General features: G+C 46.9%; 1 protein-coding gene across 8 annotated transcripts in view; it reads right to left on the reverse strand.

Moving 5' to 3' along the window:
- FAM13C (family with sequence similarity 13 member C) overlaps positions 1-18,278 on the reverse strand; it is a 914,350-nt gene that overhangs the window by 876,743 nt on the left and 19,329 nt on the right. For 3 of the 8 annotated variants that reach the window (XM_063961754.1, XM_063961756.1, XM_063961750.1), the window contains exons 1-3: positions 13,815-13,888; positions 11,902-12,040; positions 8,507-8,610 (exon numbers count right to left, since the gene is read on the reverse strand). In XM_063961754.1, coding sequence (XP_063817824.1) covers positions 8,507-8,610; positions 11,902-11,926 — 129 coding nt within the window. In that variant the 5' untranslated portion in view covers positions 11,927-12,040; positions 13,815-13,888. Of the gene's footprint in view, positions 1-8,506; positions 8,611-11,901; positions 12,041-13,814; positions 13,889-18,278 lie in introns of those variants that run through there. The other 5 variants (XM_063961753.1, XM_063961755.1, XM_063961752.1 and 2 more) reach the window with 4 other exon arrangements.

The raw sequence follows: 18,278 nt of genomic DNA on the forward strand, positions 1-18,278 counted from the left end.
CAGGATCCTGACGCTGGAATTCCCGACAGCCAGTAAAAGTAAAATGTTGGCAGTCAGAATACTGACCGCTCCCCCTGTTCCTGTAAGTGATAATGAACAAGTAGAGCTTGTTAAATAGATATACATGAATAAATTAGTATGGTGTACATTTACCTTTTTTTTTTTTACCTGTGCATAAATGAAATGTATTGACTCCTACAGTACCTGTCATGTTGAATAGTATTAAGCTAGCATTGTATACTAAACAAATGTAATTCTTCTTAGTAGTATTTTATAGAGATGAGCGGGTTCGGTTCCTCGGAATCCGAACCCGCCCGAACTTCATGTTTTTTTTCACGGGTCCGAGCGACTCGGATCTTCCCGCCTTGCTCGGTTAACCCGAGCGCGCCCGAACGTCATCATGACGCTGTCGGATTCTCGCGAGGCTCGGATTCTATCGCGAGACTCGGATTCTATATAAGGAGCCGCGCGTCGCCGCCATTTTCACTCGTGCATTGAGATTGATAGGGAGAGGACGTGTCTGGCGTCCTCTCCATTAGAATAGAGATAGATTAGATAGAGAGAGATTGTGCAGAGTCGCAGACAGAGTTAGTTTACCACAGTCAGTGACCAGTGCAGTTGCTAGTTAACTTTTATTTAATATAATATATCCGTTCACTTCTCTCTGCTATATCCATTCTCTGCCTGAAAAAAAAAACGATACACAGCACAGTCAGTCACACAGTGTGACTCAGTCTGTGTGCACTCAGCTCAGCCCAGTGTGCTGCACAGTCATCAATGTATAAATTAAAAGCTTATAATTAATTGTGGGGGAGACTGGGGAGCACTGCAGGTTGTTAGCAGGAGCCAGGAGTACAATTATATTAATTAACAGTGCACACTTTTGCTGCAGGAGTGGTGACCAGTGCCTGACCACCAGTATAGTATTGTTGTATACTACTAATATCTCTTTAAATATCAACCAGTCTATATTAGCAGCAGACACAGTACAGTGCGGTAGTTCACGGCTGTGGCTACCTCTGTGTCGGCACACGGCAGGCAGTCCGTCCGACCAGAATTGTATTATTTATTATTATATACCTACCACCTAACCGTGGTTTTTTTTTCATTCTTTATACCGTCATAGTGTCATCCTAATTGTTACGAGTATACTACTATCTCTTTATCAACCAGTGTACAGTGCGGTAGTTCACGGCTGTGGCTACCTCTGTGTCGGCAGTCGGCAGGCAGTCCGTCCATCCATAATTGTATTATTATTATAATATATACCACCTAACCGTGGTTTTTTTTTCATTCTTTATACCGTCATAGTGTCATCCTAATTGTTACGAGTATACTACTATCTCTTTATCAACCAGTGTACAGTGCGGTAGTTCACGGCTGTGGCTACCTCTGTGTCGGCACACGGCAGGCAGTCCGTCCGACCAGAATTGTATTATTTATTATTATATACCTACCACCTAACCGTGGTTTTTTTTTCATTCTTTATACCGTCATAGTGTCATCCTAATTGTTACGAGTATACTACTATCTCTTTATCAACCAGTGTACAGTGCGGTAGTTCACGGCTGTGGCTACCTCTGTGTCGGCACACGGCAGGCAGTCCGTCCGACCAGAATTGTATTATTTATTATTATATACCTACCACCTAACCGTGGTTTTTTTTTCATTCTTTATACCGTCATAGTGTCATCCTAATTGTTACGAGTATACTACTATCTCTTTATCAACCAGTGTACAGTGCGGTAGTTCACGGCTGTGGCTACCTCTGTGTCGGCACACGGCAGGCAGTCCGTCCGACCAGAATTGTATTATTTATTATTATATACCTACCACCTAACCGTGGTTTTTTTTTTCATTCTTTATACCGTCATAGTGTCATCCTAATTGTTACGAGTATACTACTATCTCTTTATCAACCAGTGTACAGTGCGGTAGTTCACGGCTGTGGCTACCTCTGTGTCGGCACACGGCAGGCAGTCCGTCCGACCAGAATTGTATTATTTATTATTATATACCTACCACCTAACCGTGGTTTTTTTTTCATTCTTTATACCGTCATAGTGTCATCCTAATTGTTACGAGTATACTACTATCTCTTTATCAACCAGTGTACAGTGCGGTAGTTCACGGCTGTGGCTACCTCTGTGTCGGCACACGGCAGGCAGTCCGTCCGACCAGAATTGTATTATTTATTATTATATACCTACCACCTAACCGTGGTTTTTTTTTCATTCTTTATACCGTCATAGTGTCATCCTAATTGTTACGAGTATACTACTATCTCTTTATCAACCAGTGTACAGTGCGGTAGTTCACGGCTGTGGCTACCTCTGTGTCGGCACACGGCAGGCAGTCCGTCCGACCAGAATTGTATTATTTATTATTATATACCTACCACCTAACCGTGGTTTTTTTTTTCATTCTTTATACCGTCATAGTGTCATCCTAATTGTTACGAGTATACTACTATCTCTTTATCAACCAGTGTACAGTGCGGTAGTTCACGGCTGTGGCTACCTCTGTGTCGGCACACGGCAGGCAGTCCGTCCGACCAGAATTGTATTATTTATTATTATATACCTACCACCTAACCGTGGTTTTTTTTTCATTCTTTATACCGTCATAGTGTCATCCTAATTGTTACGAGTATACTACTATCTCTTTATCAACCAGTGTACAGTGCGGTAGTTCACGGCTGTGGCTACCTCTGTGTCGGCACACGGCAGGCAGTCCGTCCGACCAGAATTGTATTATTTATTATTATATACCTACCACCTAACCGTGGTTTTTTTTTCATTCTTTATACCGTCATAGTGTCATCCTAATTGTTACGAGTATACTACTATCTCTTTATCAACCAGTGTACAGTGCGGTAGTTCACGGCTGTGGCTACCTCTGTGTCGGCACACGGCAGGCAGTCCGTCCGACCAGAATTGTATTATTTATTATTATATACCTACCACCTAACCGTGGTTTTTTTTTTCATTCTTTATACCGTCATAGTGTCATCCTAATTGTTACGAGTATACTACTATCTCTTTATCAACCAGTGTACAGTGCGGTAGTTCACGGCTGTGGCTACCTCTGTGTCGGCACACGGCAGGCAGTCCGTCCGACCAGAATTGTATTATTTATTATTATATACCTACCACCTAACCGTGGTTTTTTTTTCATTCTTTATACCGTCATAGTGTCATCCTAATTGTTACGAGTATACTACTATCTCTTTATCAACCAGTGTACAGTGCGGTAGTTCACGGCTGTGGCTACCTCTGTGTCGGCACACGGCAGGCAGTCCGTCCGACCAGAATTGTATTATTTATTATTATATACCTACCACCTAACCGCGGTTTTTTTTTCATTCTTTATACCGTCATAGTGTCATCCTAATTGTTACGAGTATACTACTATCTCTTTATCAACCAGTGTACAGTGCGGTAGTTCACGGCTGTGGCTACCTCTGTGTCGGCACACGGCAGGCAGTCCGTCCGACCAGAATTGTATTATTTATTATTATATACCTACCACCTAACCGTGGTTTTTTTTCCATTCTTTATACCGTCGTCATAGTGTCATACTAGTTGTTACGAGTATACTACTATCTCTTTATCAACCAGTGTACAGTGCGGTAGTTCACGGCTGTGGCTACCTCTGTGTCGGCAGTCGGCAGGCAGTCCGTCCATCCATAATTGTATTATTATTATAATATATACCACCTAACCGTGGTTTTTTTTCCATTCTTTATACCGTCGTCATAGTGTCATACTAGTTGTTACGAGTATACTACTATCTCTTTATCAACCAGTGTACAGTGCGGTAGTTCACGGCTGTGGCTACCTCTGTGTCGGCAGTCGGCAGGCAGTCCGTCCATCCATAATTGTATTATTATTATAATATATACCACCTAACCGTGGTTTTTTTATACCACCTAACCGTGGCAGTCCGTCCATAATTGTATACTAGTATCCAATCCATCCATCTCCATTGTTTACCTGAGGTGCCTTTTAGTTCTGCCTATAAAATATGGAGAACAAAAAAGTTGAGGTTCCAAAATTAGGGAAAGATCAAGATCCACTTCCACCTCGTGCTGAAGCTGCTGCCACTAGTCATGGCCGAGACGATGAAATGCCAGCAACGTCGTCTGCCAAGGCCGATGCCCAATGTCATAGTACAGAGCATGTCAAATCCAAAACACCAAATATCAGAAAAAAAAGGACTCCAAAACCTAAAATAAAATTGTCGGAGGAGAAGCGTAAACTTGCCAATATGCCATTTACCACACGGAGTGGCAAGGAACGGCTGAGGCCCTGGCCTATGTTCATGGCTAGTGGTTCAGCTTCACATGAGGATGGAAGCACTCAGCCTCTCGCTAGAAAACTGAAAAGACTCAAGCTGGCAAAAGCACCGCAAAGAACTGTGCGTTCTTTGAAATCCCAAATCCACAAGGAGAGTCCAATTGTGTCGTTTGCGATGCCTGACCTTCCCAACACTGGACGTGAAGAGCATGCGCCTTCCACCATTTGCACGCCCCCTGCAAGTGCTGGAAGGAGCACCCGCAGTCCAGTTCCTGATAGTCAGATTGAAGATGTCAGTGTTGAAGTACACCAGGATGAGGAGGATATGGGTGTTGCTGGCGCTGGGGAGGAAATTGACCAGGAGGATTCTGATGGTGAGGTGGTTTGTTTAAGTCAGGCACCCGGGGAGACACCTGTTGTCCGTGGGAGGAATATGGCCGTTGACATGCCAGGTGAAAATACCAAAAAAATCAGCTCTTCGGTGTGGAGGTATTTCACCAGAAATGCGGACAACAGGTGTCAAGCCGTGTGTTCCCTTTGTCAAGCTGTAATAAGTAGGGGTAAGGACGTTAACCACCTCGGAACATCCTCCCTTATACGTCACCTGCAGCGCATTCATAATAAGTCAGTGACAAGTTCAAAAACTTTGGGTGACAGCGGAAGCAGTCCACTGACCAGTAAATCCCTTCCTCTTGTAACCAAGCTCACGCAAACCACCCCACCAACTCCCTCAGTGTCAATTTCCTCCTTCCCCAGGAATGCCAATAGTCCTGCAGGCCATGTCACTGGCAAGTCTGACGAGTCCTCTCCTGCCTGGGATTCCTCCAATGCATCCTTGCGTGTAACGCCTACTGCTGCTGGCGCTGCTGTTGTTGCCGCTGGGAGTCGATGGTCATCCCAGAGGGGAAGTCGTAAGCCCACTTGTACTACTTCCAGTAAGCAATTGACTGTTCAACAGTCCTTTGCGAGGAAGATGAAATATCACAGCAGTCATCCTACTGCAAAGCGGATAACTGAGGCCTTGGCATCCTGGGTGGTGAGAAACGTGGTTCCGGTATCCATCATTACTGCAGAGCCAACTAGAGACTTGTTGGAGGTACTGTGTCCCCGGTACCAAATACCATCTAGGTTCCATTTCTCTAGGCAGGCGATACCGAAAATGTACACAGACCTCAGAAAAAGAGTCACCAGTGTCCTAAAAAATGCAGCTGTACCCAATGTCCACTTAACCACGGACATGTGGACAAGTGGAGCAGGGCAGGGTCAGGACTATATGACTGTGACAGCCCACTGGGTAGATGTATGGACTCCCGCCGCAAGAACAGCAGCGGCGGCACCAGTAGCAGCATCTCGCAAACGCCAACTCTTTCCTAGGCAGGCTACGCTTTGTATCACCGCTTTCCAGAATACGCACACAGCTGAAAACCTCTTACGGCAACTGAGGAAGATCATCGCGGAATGGCTTACCCCAATTGGACTCTCCTGTGGATTTGTGGCATCGGACAACGCCAGCAATATTGTGTGTGCATTAAATCTGGGCCAATTCCAGCACGTCCCATGTTTTGCACATACCTTGAATTTGGTGGTGCAGAATTTTTTAAAAAACGACAGGGGCGTGCAAGAGATGCTGTCGGTGGCCAGAAGAATTGCGGGACACTTTCGGCGTACAGGCACCACGTACAGAAAACTGGAGCACCACCAAAAACTACTGAACCTGCCCTGCCATCATCTGAAGCAAGAAGTGGTAACGAGGTGGAATTCAACCCTCTATATGCTTCAGAGGTTGGAGGAGCAGCAAAAGGCCATTCAAGCCTATACAATTGAGCACGATATAGTAGGTGGAATGCACCTGTCTCAAGTGCAGTGGAGAATGATTTCAACGTTGTGCAAGGTTCTGATGCCCTTTGAACTTGCCACACGTGAAGTCAGTTCAGACACTGCCAGCCTGAGTCAGGTCATTCCCCTCATCAGGCTTTTGCAGAAGAAGCTGGAGGCATTGAAGAAGGAGCTAACACGGAGCGATTCCGCTAGGCATGTGGGACTTGTGGATGCAGCCCTTAATTCGCTTAACAAGGATTCACGGGTGGTCAATCTGTTGAAATCAGAGCACTACATTTTGGCCACCGTGCTCGATCCTAGATTTAAAGCCTACCTTGGATCTCTCTTTCCGGCAGACACAGGTCTGCTGGGGTTGAAAGACCTGCTGGTGACAAAATTGTCAAGTCAAGCGGAACGCGACCTGTCAACATCTCCTCCTTCACATTCTCCCGCAACTGGGGGTGCGAGGAAAAGGCTCAGAATTCCGAGCCCACCCGCTGGCGGTGATGCAGGGCAGTCTGGAGCGACTGCTGATGCTGACATCTGGTCCGGACTGAAGGACCTGACAACGATTACGGACATGTCGTCTACTGTCACTGCATATGATTCTCTCAACATTGATAGAATGGTGGAGGATTATATGAGTGACCGCATCCAAGTAGGCACGTCACACAGTCCGTACTTATACTGGCAGGAAAAAGAGGCAATTTGGAGGCCCTTGCACAAACTGGCTTTATTCTACCTAAGTTGCCCTCCCACAAGTGTGTACTCCGAAAGAGTGTTTAGTGCCGCCGCTCACCTTGTCAGCAATCGGCGTACGAGGTTACATCCAGAAAATGTGGAGAAGATGATGTTCATTAAAATGAATTATAATCAATTCCTCCGCGGAGACATTGACCAGCAGCAATTGCCTCCACAAAGTACACAGGGAGCTGAGATGGTGGATTCCAGTGGGGACGAATTGATAATCTGTGAGGAGGGGGATGTACACGGTGATATATCGGAGGGTGAAGATGAGGTGGACATCTTGCCTCTGTAGAGCCAGTTTGTGCAAGGAGAGATTAATTGCTTCTTTTTTGGGGGGGGTCCAAACCAACCCGTCATATCAGTCACAGTCGTGTGGCAGACCCTGTCACTGAAATGATGGGTTGGTTAAAGTGTGCATGTCCTGTTTTGTTTATACAACATAAGGGTGGGTGGGAGGGCCCAAGGATAATTCCATCTTGCACCTCTTTTTTCTTTTCTTTTTCTTTGCATCATGTGCTGATTGGGGAGGGTTTTTTGGAAGGGACATCCTGCGTGACACTGCAGTGCCACTCCTAGATGGGCCCGGTGTTTGTGTCGGCCACTAGGGTCGCTAATCTTACTCACACAGTCAGCTACCTCATTGCGCCTCTTTTTTTCTTTGCGTCATGTGCTGTTTGGGGAGGGTTTTTTGGAAGGGACATCCTGCGTGACACTGCAGTGCCACTCCTAGATGTGCCCGGTGTTTGTGTCGGCCACTAGGGTCGCTAATCTTACTCACACAGTCAGCTACCTCATTGCGCCTCTTTTTTTCTTTGCGTCATGTGCTGTTTGGGGAGGGTTTTTTGGAAGGGCCATCCTGCGTGACACTGCAGTGCCACTCCTAGATGGGCCCGGTGTTTGTGTCGGCCACTAGGGTCGCTTATCTTACTCACACAGCGACCTCGGTGCAAATTTTAGGACTAAAAATAATATTGTGAGGTGTGATGTGTTCAGAATAGGCTGAAAATGAGTGTAAATTATGTTTTTTGAGGTTAATAATACTTTGGGATCAAAATTACCCCCAAATTCTATGATTTAAGCTGTTTTTTAGGGTTTTTTGAAAAAAACACCCGAATCCAAAACACACCCGAATCCGACAAAAAAAATTCGGTGAGGTTTTGCCAAAACGCGGTCGAACCCAAAACACGGCCGCGGAACCGAACCCAAAACCAAAACACAAAACCCGAAAAATTTCCGGCGCTCATCTCTAGTATTTTATACATATTTCCATAGGGGTCTAATTTTAGAATTCTGCCTGATTATGTAAACATACTGCTGTAAGGGCATATTGTAATGGATAAAGTAAAGCCATCTATAAATGAGCAAGAAAATTCATTCACGATGCCTAGTGCAACACAGACTCTATATGCAGCCATGTACGTATACGTTCTTACAATATTTACTTAGAGAAAAAAAGCATAGTACTTTGCCAGGCCTGTCAACATACTGCGTGACCCACTCCAGGTGCCCTTAACAGGGTTAAATTAATTCTGCTTGTGTTACAACATTGGAAAAACAAGTGACAAAGCAGGAACATGGCATATCAAAGGAACATGACTCATTGCACTAACACTGAAAAATAGAAATAAAAGTAATTTACTTACACATCCTGAAATGGAAACACCTGATCCCATTATAAGTATAAATCCTGAGCGGGACCAATTTTCAAAATCTGTGTCGTTTAAGCCATTTCCAGAACCTACCACAACTATTTAAAAAAAATGTTTTTACTGGCTGAATAATAAAATTTAGCTCTGCTTTAATGAAAAATAGATCATTTAAAGTTTTACATTTAAAAATGATAAATACTATATTTCTGTGTACGAGAACTTCTGACAAACATTTGTTGCTACTCCCAGTCACATAACATAGACTCTATCAGCTACAAGACAATGGCCTTCATCTCCATGGTGCTTTCCTGAAAGTTTACACACACACACACCTCCACAAGCTTTCAGTTTCTGTAGCAGGTGCAATGTACTGTCTTAATACAGGACAGGAATGCAGCTCTGACGCCTGGTGACATCAGAGCTGGACTAAGGGTCCCACGAGGCCATAGTATAGTAGTATAGACCATACTTCTGTTCTTTCTCTGGATATATAGGAGGCTTTAGAATTTAGAGTTCTTCAGGAGTAAATTAAATTTTCCTGGTCCATTCGACTTCCCCAGAGAATCTACTACTGTTCAGTGGCATAAATAACAGAATTGTACTGTAGGGCCATAACTAGGGATGTGCAAGCGGTGCTGTTGCACAGAACGAGGATCCTGGGCATGGCACTGCCAGGGACGGACTGGGGACTCTGTGCGCACGTGTTGAAGGCGTGTGCATGTGAAAATGGGGGTGTGGCGCGAGTCAGGGGGCGTGGACTCATCGCACGCCCCCATATTGCTTAACAACGGGGCACATCTGGCGGCGGCGGCAACTGGGGATGAACCAGAGAGCCGGGAGCTACGCTGAGCGCAGCCTTCCTAGCTCTCTGTGGACCAGACCGGACCACCAGCCCATCGGCCCTTCTGGCATTTGCCAGAAGAGCCAGATGGTCAGTCCGGCCCTGGTCACTGACCTGTGGTCCATGCTCTTTTTGTTCTTCTTGGCAGCTGCGGCCCAGCCCTCTCAGCATGACATCATGATGTTATGCACTATAGGGGGTGATTCAGACCTGATCGTAGATGTGATAAAAAAAATTTGTACAAGTACAAAAGCATCGCACAGTGGCGATGCTATTGTACTGGAGGAGTAGCTCCCAGCCAGTGCAGATCTTGCGCGCTGGCAGGGAGCTACTCGTTGCAGCCCAGGTCGCAGTGGCTGCGTGTGACGTCACGCAGCTGCCGCAGCCCGCCCCCCAACGGGCACACCTGCATTACCGGGACCGCACCACCACCGGACTGCTCCCTCCTGTCCCCTCCCACCCAGCGACCACTTCTGCCTGTCAATCAGGCAGAGGTGATCACTGGGCTAAGACAGCCGTCGGCTGTCTGCCATGCGCCGGCGCACTGCGGCAACGGCGCATACACAAATCAGGCTTGATCGCTTCTGTGCATAGCACCGATCAGGTCTGAATTAGCCCCTATGGGTGCGTGGCAGGCACAGGGCGCAGGAAAGCCCACTTCTTCCGTAGTTTAATTATAATAAATGGTATGTAATTGTCTTATGATATTCTATCCCCTAGATGAAGCCCACCGCCACCGCTACCAGGACATTACTGCACATACAATGGGCGGGATGTACTAACAGAAAAATGCGGTAAAACCACAGGACGCTGGGTTTCCGATGAGCAAGGTAGTTCCAGCAAAAGTTGGTGTTACCCTATAGAAGCCTATGGGCTTCTTTCCACATCAGTGCTGTCAGAGGGATCCAATCAGATCCCTCCCAGCACTTTCCGTGGCCACAGCATTACTCTGCGCATGCGCAGAGGGACTCCCGGGTCATAAACCCGGAAGTCCAGGGACTGGCGGCCATTGCAAAGGGCAGCTCTTATCGGGAGATTAGATATGTTAGTACTATGTTATTAGTATTGGAGCAATGTGTGGTGGGATGAACCGCAAGACACAGCACAGTTGCCATGAGGGCGCAACGGCCAGTGGCTTGTAATGAGTCAAATTGACTCATTACAAGCCGCCTCTGCTGTGCTGGTTGCGCCGTGCTGTAGAAGAGGAGAGGAGAGCAGCAGCGCCGGAGGCAGGGGAGGAGGAGAAGCAGGGAGGGGAACTGGAGCCGCAGCAGCGCTATGTAATTGGTAGCGGCACCGCTGCAGCAGTCCCCTCTTCTTCCGCATTGGCTGCCCGGCGCTGCTGTGAATGCTGGGATGCGCTTCCCTCATCCCAGCATTCACAGCATTCACAGCGGCGTCGGCCAGCCAATGCGGAAGGAGAGGGACAGCTGCTGCAGCGCCACTACCAATCACATAGCACTGCTGGGGCTGCAGTCCCCCTCCCTCCTCCTCCTTCTCCCCTGCCTGGGATCTGCTGCATGAAGCCTGCACTAAGGCGCCTGAACCAGTGGGGAGCTATAGTAAGTATCTATCTATCTATCTATCTATCTATTCTGTCTGCCACAATGTGTAAAAAGGGGACGCTGTCTGCCATAATGTGTAAAAAGGGGGATGCTGTCTGCCGTAATGTGTAAAAAGGGGGACGCTGTCTGCTGTAATGTGTAAAAAGGCGGACGCTGACTGCGTAATGTGTAAAAAGGGAGATGCTGTCTGCCGTAATGTAAAAAAAGAGGGATGCTGTCTGCCGTAATGTGTAAAAGGGGGACTCTGTCTGCCGTAATGTGTAAAAAGGGCACGCTGTCTGCCGTAATGTGTAAAAAGAAGGCGCTGTCTGCTGTAATGTGTAAAAAGGGGACGCTGTCTGCCGTAATGTGTAAAAAGGGGGACTGGCTGCCGTAATGTGTAAAAGGGGCTCTACCTGGTGTAGTGGCGCTACTGTGCAGCATTATGTGAATAATGGAGACAACTGTGCACCGTAGTATGAATTGGTATTATTTTGTGGCCACATCCCTTCCCCATGAAGCCATGCCCCTATATATTTTTTGAGCGCCTACGGCGTGCACTGCCCCTATCTTGCATAGGGGGGGTGGCGCCAATGCCGTTTCTTGCACACAGCGCTAAAATGCCTAGTTACGGCACTGGGTGAAACCGGCCATATTTGAAAGGTATATTTTTTTTCATTATATACTATGCTAGGTGGTGCCTATAATAGCTGGCCACACCACTTCCAGTATATGGCAACGCCCCTTAGTGGACCCCTGTGATTGCATTTCCCTGGTGGGCCCTTGATGCCCCAGTCCGACACTGAATGGTAGGGAGAACTAGCTCCACCGCCTCCATTGCCCTGCACATTAATTCCAACAGAAAATGCTGTACCGTCACCTACTTTAATAGATGATGCAGACAGCGCTAGTGTTACTGATAAGCTGCAGCTACCTCCCCATTCCTTGGATCCTGGTGGCTCCATGTCCTCCTCCATTTACAGTCCACTCCTCCTGGTACTCACACATGCTGTGTCTGTTAATTAGCATTCATCCCCTCCTCAGGTCCCAGTGGCTTTCTTTTCCAGCACTGCGTATGTGATGTTATGCTGTCTCCGCTGCTGAAGTGAAGAGGAGGCAGGAAGAGGAGCTGGCTCTTTGCATCTTAAAGACAAGATGAGAGGGGGTTGGAGGGACAAGAGAGGTAGGGAAACTGCTGGAGGAATACAGGGCATGGAGCTGCTGGAGAAACGCAGGCAGTGAGCTGCTGGAGTGACAGGCAGAGATGTGCATAAGGGGCACTACTGTGGGCATTATGTATAGGGGCACAACTACTGTGGGTATTATGTGTAAGGGGCACTACTACTGTGGGGATTCTGTTTATAATCGGCACTACTACTGTGGGCATTTTGTGTATAAGCGGTACTTCTGTAGCCATTATGTGTACAAGTGGCACTACTGTGGGCATTATGTGTACAAGTGGCACTACTGTGGTCATTATGTGTAAGGGGCACTACAACTGTGGGCATTATCTGTAAGAGGCACTACTACTGTGGAAATTGTGTATAAGGGGCACTACTGTGTGGCATAACATGTATAAAGGGTACCATTGTGTAGTGCAATGTGAATAAAGGGCACTACTGAGTGATATAACCTGAATAAGGGGCATTACTATGTGGTATAATATGAATAAGGGGTAATGTGAATAAGATTGTGCTACTGGGTGTTATAATTTTATTTGGGGGTACTATTATGTGACCACGCTGTATCTTTGTGAGATCAGTGTCCCTTTATACAGTATGAGAAGTAGGGCACTAAGTTATGGCTTGTAAGGGGGGAGGGGGGGGGGGAATGCCGAGAACACTAGCACTTGCCCTGGCTCCGCTTAATGTGAGGAGGGAAGTGGGGGGAGGGATGAGGTGGCAGAGTTAATGAGTTCCACCACCTCTCCAGGACCACTTTAATCCCTGGTTTTGACTATAAAAATGATTAGAATAATTAGATATTTCTAATATACTCTATGTATTTTTCATATACTTTATACAACCAAAACTCTGGGGTATGTGTTAGTATGACAGGAAGGGCTCTGCCGCACCTGTCTCCCCTCTCACATTCTTGACAGCATCTAGACACCACCCTAGAGCTCTGGAAAATAGACTTGTGAAGTCACACATGATGAGACTTTCAAGGACAGAATTTTACTGACTTGGCATAAAGTCATACATTTGTTTATACCTTAAAAACAAACAGTCTACTACATATACATAAACAATTAAAGAACAAAGGGGCAGATGTATTAACCTGGAAAAGGCATAAGGAAGTGATAAACCAGTGATAAGTGGAAGGTGATAAACGCACCAGCCAATCAGCTCCAATATGTAAATGAACAGATAGGCGCTCATTCGCTGGTGTGTTTATCACCGTGCACTTATCACTGGTTTATCACTTCCTTATGCCGTCTCCAGGTTAATACATCTGCCCCAAAATACCTTATACTGGTAATCTAAATAATCAACTATTATGCTCATTGGCTTTCTTTCATTAAAAATTAGACCCCAGATTTGACCCCCCTTCTTCCTCTTTAAAAATCCTACCACAGATCTGACAGTGATCGGTGGACGGCCAGTGCCCTCACAGATCAGCATGTAAGTAGCCTTTAACTGGGTATGACAGAAGCCTGTCATACCAATCAAACCACCATTGAGACAGCCTGTCCCTCCCTTCTGCCTCTACAATTAGCTTTTGGGGACATGGGGACCTTCTACTTTCTCTCATCCCACGCTGTAGGATCACACCTTGCCTCTTCCTCGCACCCCATATGAGGACCATCCATTTTTTTACACCCACATGAACCACTAACCTAGCTTCCACCACTCCCTTACCATTGCTAATCACCCATATACCATTAAAAAAAAAACCTGAAAATTATTTTCCTTACCTGCAGCACTTTGTTGGATAGCCATGTCTGCTGTTATATAGAGCTTGGACTCCTGTCCAGAACTCTTGGTAAAGTCTGGACCAGTATTCCATGCATTATGATGTCACTGGTTGCCAGCCAACCAAACCAAACATTGATCTGGGAATTCTAATGTGATGTCATTGCAAGATTTTCTGTGCATTCAAATGCTGATTATTGTTGGCATGAATGTTTTTTTTTATTTTTATTCAACACTGTACAATTTAGCCTAACAAGTGGGGTGAGGATGATGTTCTAGCTAACCTTACTCAATCCATTCATCGCTGCTCTGCTATACAGGGCAGCAAGTAAGAGTGAGACTTGCCAACCTTGCTCTTCCATGGGACACTGCAGTGCCCAAAAAGCGGGACTGTTCTGCCAAAGGGGGTCATTCCGAGTTGTTCGCTCGCTAGCAGATTTTAGCAGCATTGCACACGCTAGGCCGCCGCCCTCTGGGAGTGTATCTTAGCTTAGCAGAATTTGCGAATGTTAAATTCTTAGCAGTTTCTGAGTAGGTCAAGACTTACTCCTACACTGCGATCAGCTCAGCCCGTTTCGTTCCTGGTTTGACGTCACAAACACGCCCTGCGTTCTGCCAGCCACTCCCCCGTTTCTCCAGACACTCCCGCGTTTTATCCTGGCACGCCTGCGTTTTTCCGCACACTCACAGAAAACGGTCAGTTTCCGCCCAGAAACACCCACTTCCTGTCAATCACACTCCGATCACTTCAACGATGGAAATTCTTAGTTCGGACGTGAGTAAATCTACTAAGTTATGAGCTAAAATACTTAGCGCATGCGCACTGCGTACCATGCGCATGCGCATTTTCGCCTTAATCGCTCCGTTGCGAAAATCGGCAACGAGCGAACAACTCGGAATGACCCCCAAAATTAGGACAGTTGGGAGGTCTGTTTTACATGCAGGGCAACACAGTTTTTAATTAAGGTGCAAATTTACTTGCTCTTTATTGCTTTGATCCATGTGTCCCCCAGTTTTTGATGCAGATGTGCATAATATAATATTTAAATATTTTTAAAAATACTTTTTAAACTATATGAACTACATTTAAAAAAAAATAATGTTATTGACTGTTCTGAAAGGAATAAAATAGGATTTTAATTACCTACCGGTAAATCCTTTTCTCATAGTCCGTAGAGGATGCTGGGGTCCATATTAGTACCATGGGGTATAGACGGGTCCACCAGGAGCCATGGGCACTTTAAGACTTTGATAGTGTGGGCTGGCTCCTCCCTCTATGCCCCTCCTACCTGACTCCGACACGTCTAGCAGAAGCTAAGGCCAACAAAGTGACAGCCTTCCACGTGAGAAACTTGACTTCAACCTCCGGTAGAGGCTCGAACCAATCCGATTGGAGGAACTGTAACACCACGTTAAGATCCCAGGGTGCCGTAGGCAGCACAAAGGGAGGCAGGATGTGCAGAACCCCTTCCAAGAAAGTCTGAACCTCAGGGAGGGAAGCCAACAGTTTCTGGAAGAAAATGGACAAGGCCGAAAGCAGGACCTTTACAGATCCCAACTTCAGGCCCATATCCAGTCCACACCTGCTTGCAGGAAGAGGAGAAACTGTCCCAGTTGAAACTCCACCGTAGGAAACTTCTTGGTTTCACTACAAGATATATACTTTTTCCAAATGCGATAGTAATGTTTCAACGTTACTCCTTTCCTAGCCTGGATCAGGGTAGGAATAACCATGTTCGGAATGCCCTTCCAAGCTAATATCTGGCATTCAACCTCCATGCCATCAAACGTAGCCGCGGTAAGTCTTGATAAATGAACAGCCCCTGTTGCAGTAGGTCCTCCCAAAGAGGAAGAGGCCTTGGATCTTCCAGCAGTAGATCCAGAAGATCCGCGTACCAAGCCCTTCTTGGCCAGTCCGGATCAATGAGGATCGCCTGAACTCTTGTTCTCTTTATGAGCTTTAGAATCCTTGGAATGAGTGGAAGTGGAGGGAACACGTACACTGACTGGAACACCCATGGAGTCACCAGGGTGTCCACCGCCACTGCTTGTGGGTCTCTTGACCTGGAACAGTACCTCCAAAGTTTCTTGTTGAGACAGGAGCCATCATGTCTATTTGGGGTACACCCCAAAGATTTGTCACCTCTGTGAACACCTCTGGATGGAGGCCCCACTCTCCTGGATGGAGATCGTGTCTTCTGAGGAAGTCCGCTTCCCAGTTGTCCACTCCCGGAATGAATATTGCTGACAGCGCCAACGCATGCCTTTCTGCCTAGAGGATGATTCTTGTTACCTCTGACATTGCAGTTCTGCTCTTCGTTCCACCCTGTTGGTTTATGTAGGCCACCGTTGTTACATCGTTTGACTGCACTTGAATGGCCCGCTCTTGTAGAAGATGCGCCGCTTTTAGAAGACTGTTGTATACAGCCCTTAGTTCCAGAATGTTGATTGGAAGACTGGATTCCAGACCTGACCACCTTCCTTGGAAGCTTTCCCCTTGGGTGACTGCGCCCCAACCTCTGAGACTTGCATCCGTGGTTAGAAGGATCCAGTCCTGAATCCCGAACCTGCGGCCCTCTAGAAGGCGAGGCAATTGTAGCCACCACAGGAGTGAAATCCTGGCTTTTTGGTGACAGATGTATCGTCTGGGGCATGTGCAGATGAGAGCCCGACCACTTGTCCAGGAGAACCAGTTGGAAGAACCGTGCATGAAATCTTCCGTACTGAAGCGTCTCGTAGGAGGCAACCATCTTCCCCAGAAGGCGAATGCACTAATGAACGGATACCCGGGTAGGTGTCAAGACATCCCGGACCATTCTTTGGATCACCAACGCCTTTTCCACCGGTAGAAATACCCTCTGCACTTCCGTGTCGAAGATCATCCCCAGGAAAGACAATCTCCTTTTCGGCTCCAAATGTGATTTTGGAAGATTCAGGATCCATCCATGGTCCTTGAGCAGTTGAGTCGTGAGAGCAATGGACTGCAACAACCTCCCCCTGGAAGATGCCTTTATCAGCAGATCGTCCAGATAAGGGATTATATTCACCCCCTGCCTGCGGAGGAAGATCATCATCTCTGCCATTACCTTGGTGAACACCCTTGGTGCTGTGGAGAGGCCGAACGGCAGTGCCTGGAACTGATAGTGACAGTTCAACAGCACAAATCTGAGATAAGCCTGGTGTGGTGGCCAAATCGGAATGTGTAGGTATGCATCCTTGATGTCCAAGGATACCAGAAAGAAACTCTCCCTCCTCCAGCCCTGAGATCACCGCTCTCAGAGACTCTTTTTGAACTTGAATTCCTTTAAGTAAGGGTTTAGCGACTTCAGGTTCAAAATTGGCCTGACCGAACCATCCGGTTTTGGTACCACAAAGAGGTTTTAATAGTAACCCTGGTTTACCCGAGGAGGTGGAACTGGAACAATTACATCTGCCCTTTCCATTTTGTGAATGGCTTCCTGAAGGATAGCTCTGTCTGACAGCAAAGCTGGCAGACCGGATTTGAAGAACCTGTGGGGTGGGAGCTCTTGAAACTCCAGTTTGTACCCCTGGGACACAATATACTGTACCCAGGGATCCAGACCGGACAACACCCAGATGTGACTGAAACGTCTGAGCCTCGCTCCCACCTGCCCGTTCTCCAGGCAGGGAGTTCCACCGTCACGCTGAGGATTTTGGGGACACAGAGGCAGGTTTCTGGTTTTGGGAACCTGCAGGTGCCGCTTCTTAGCTTTTGCAGACCGAAAGGACTGCACCAAGGACGTAGAAAAGGGTTTCTTCGTCATCTGAGAGGCTGAGGGAAGAAAGGTTGACTTACCAGAGGTTGCCGTGGAGATCCACGCATCCAATGCTTCCCCAAATAGCGCCTGACATGTGAAGGGTAGGTTCTCCACACTTCTCCTGGATTCCATGTTTGCAGACCAGTGGCGTAGCCAGAGACCCCTGCGTGCTGAGACAGCCATGGACGACGTCCTTGCAGTCTGATTACCCAGGTCCTTCATGGCCTCCACCATGAAACCTGCAGAATCCTGTATGTTACGTAAAAAACAATTCAATGTCACTTCTAGCCATAGAATCTAAGTCCTCTAGTAATGTGCCTGACCACTTTACTATGGCTTTAGAAATCCATGCACAGGCAATAGCGGGCCTTAACGCCACTCCTGAAGCAGTGTATATGGATTTGAGCGTAGTTTCAATCTTGCGGTCTGCCGGTTCTTTCAAAGCGGTAGCCCCCGGGACAGGTAACACCACCTTTTTAGACAGTCTAGATACAGAGGCGTCTACTATAGGAGGGTTTTCACACTTTTTCCTATCATCCACAGGGAAAGGAAAAGCCACAAGAACCCTCTTTGGGACCTGGAATTTTTTCTCTGGATTTTCCCAGGATTTTTCAAATAATGCGTTTAATTCCTTAGATGCAGGGAAGGTCAGGGAGGCCTTCTTATTGTCTGTAAAGTAAGCCTCCT

Source organism: Pseudophryne corroboree, chromosome 3 (genome assembly GCF_028390025.1).
Source record: "Pseudophryne corroboree isolate aPseCor3 chromosome 3, aPseCor3.hap2, whole genome shotgun sequence".
Taxonomy (NCBI): Eukaryota; Metazoa; Chordata; class Amphibia; order Anura; family Myobatrachidae; genus Pseudophryne; species Pseudophryne corroboree.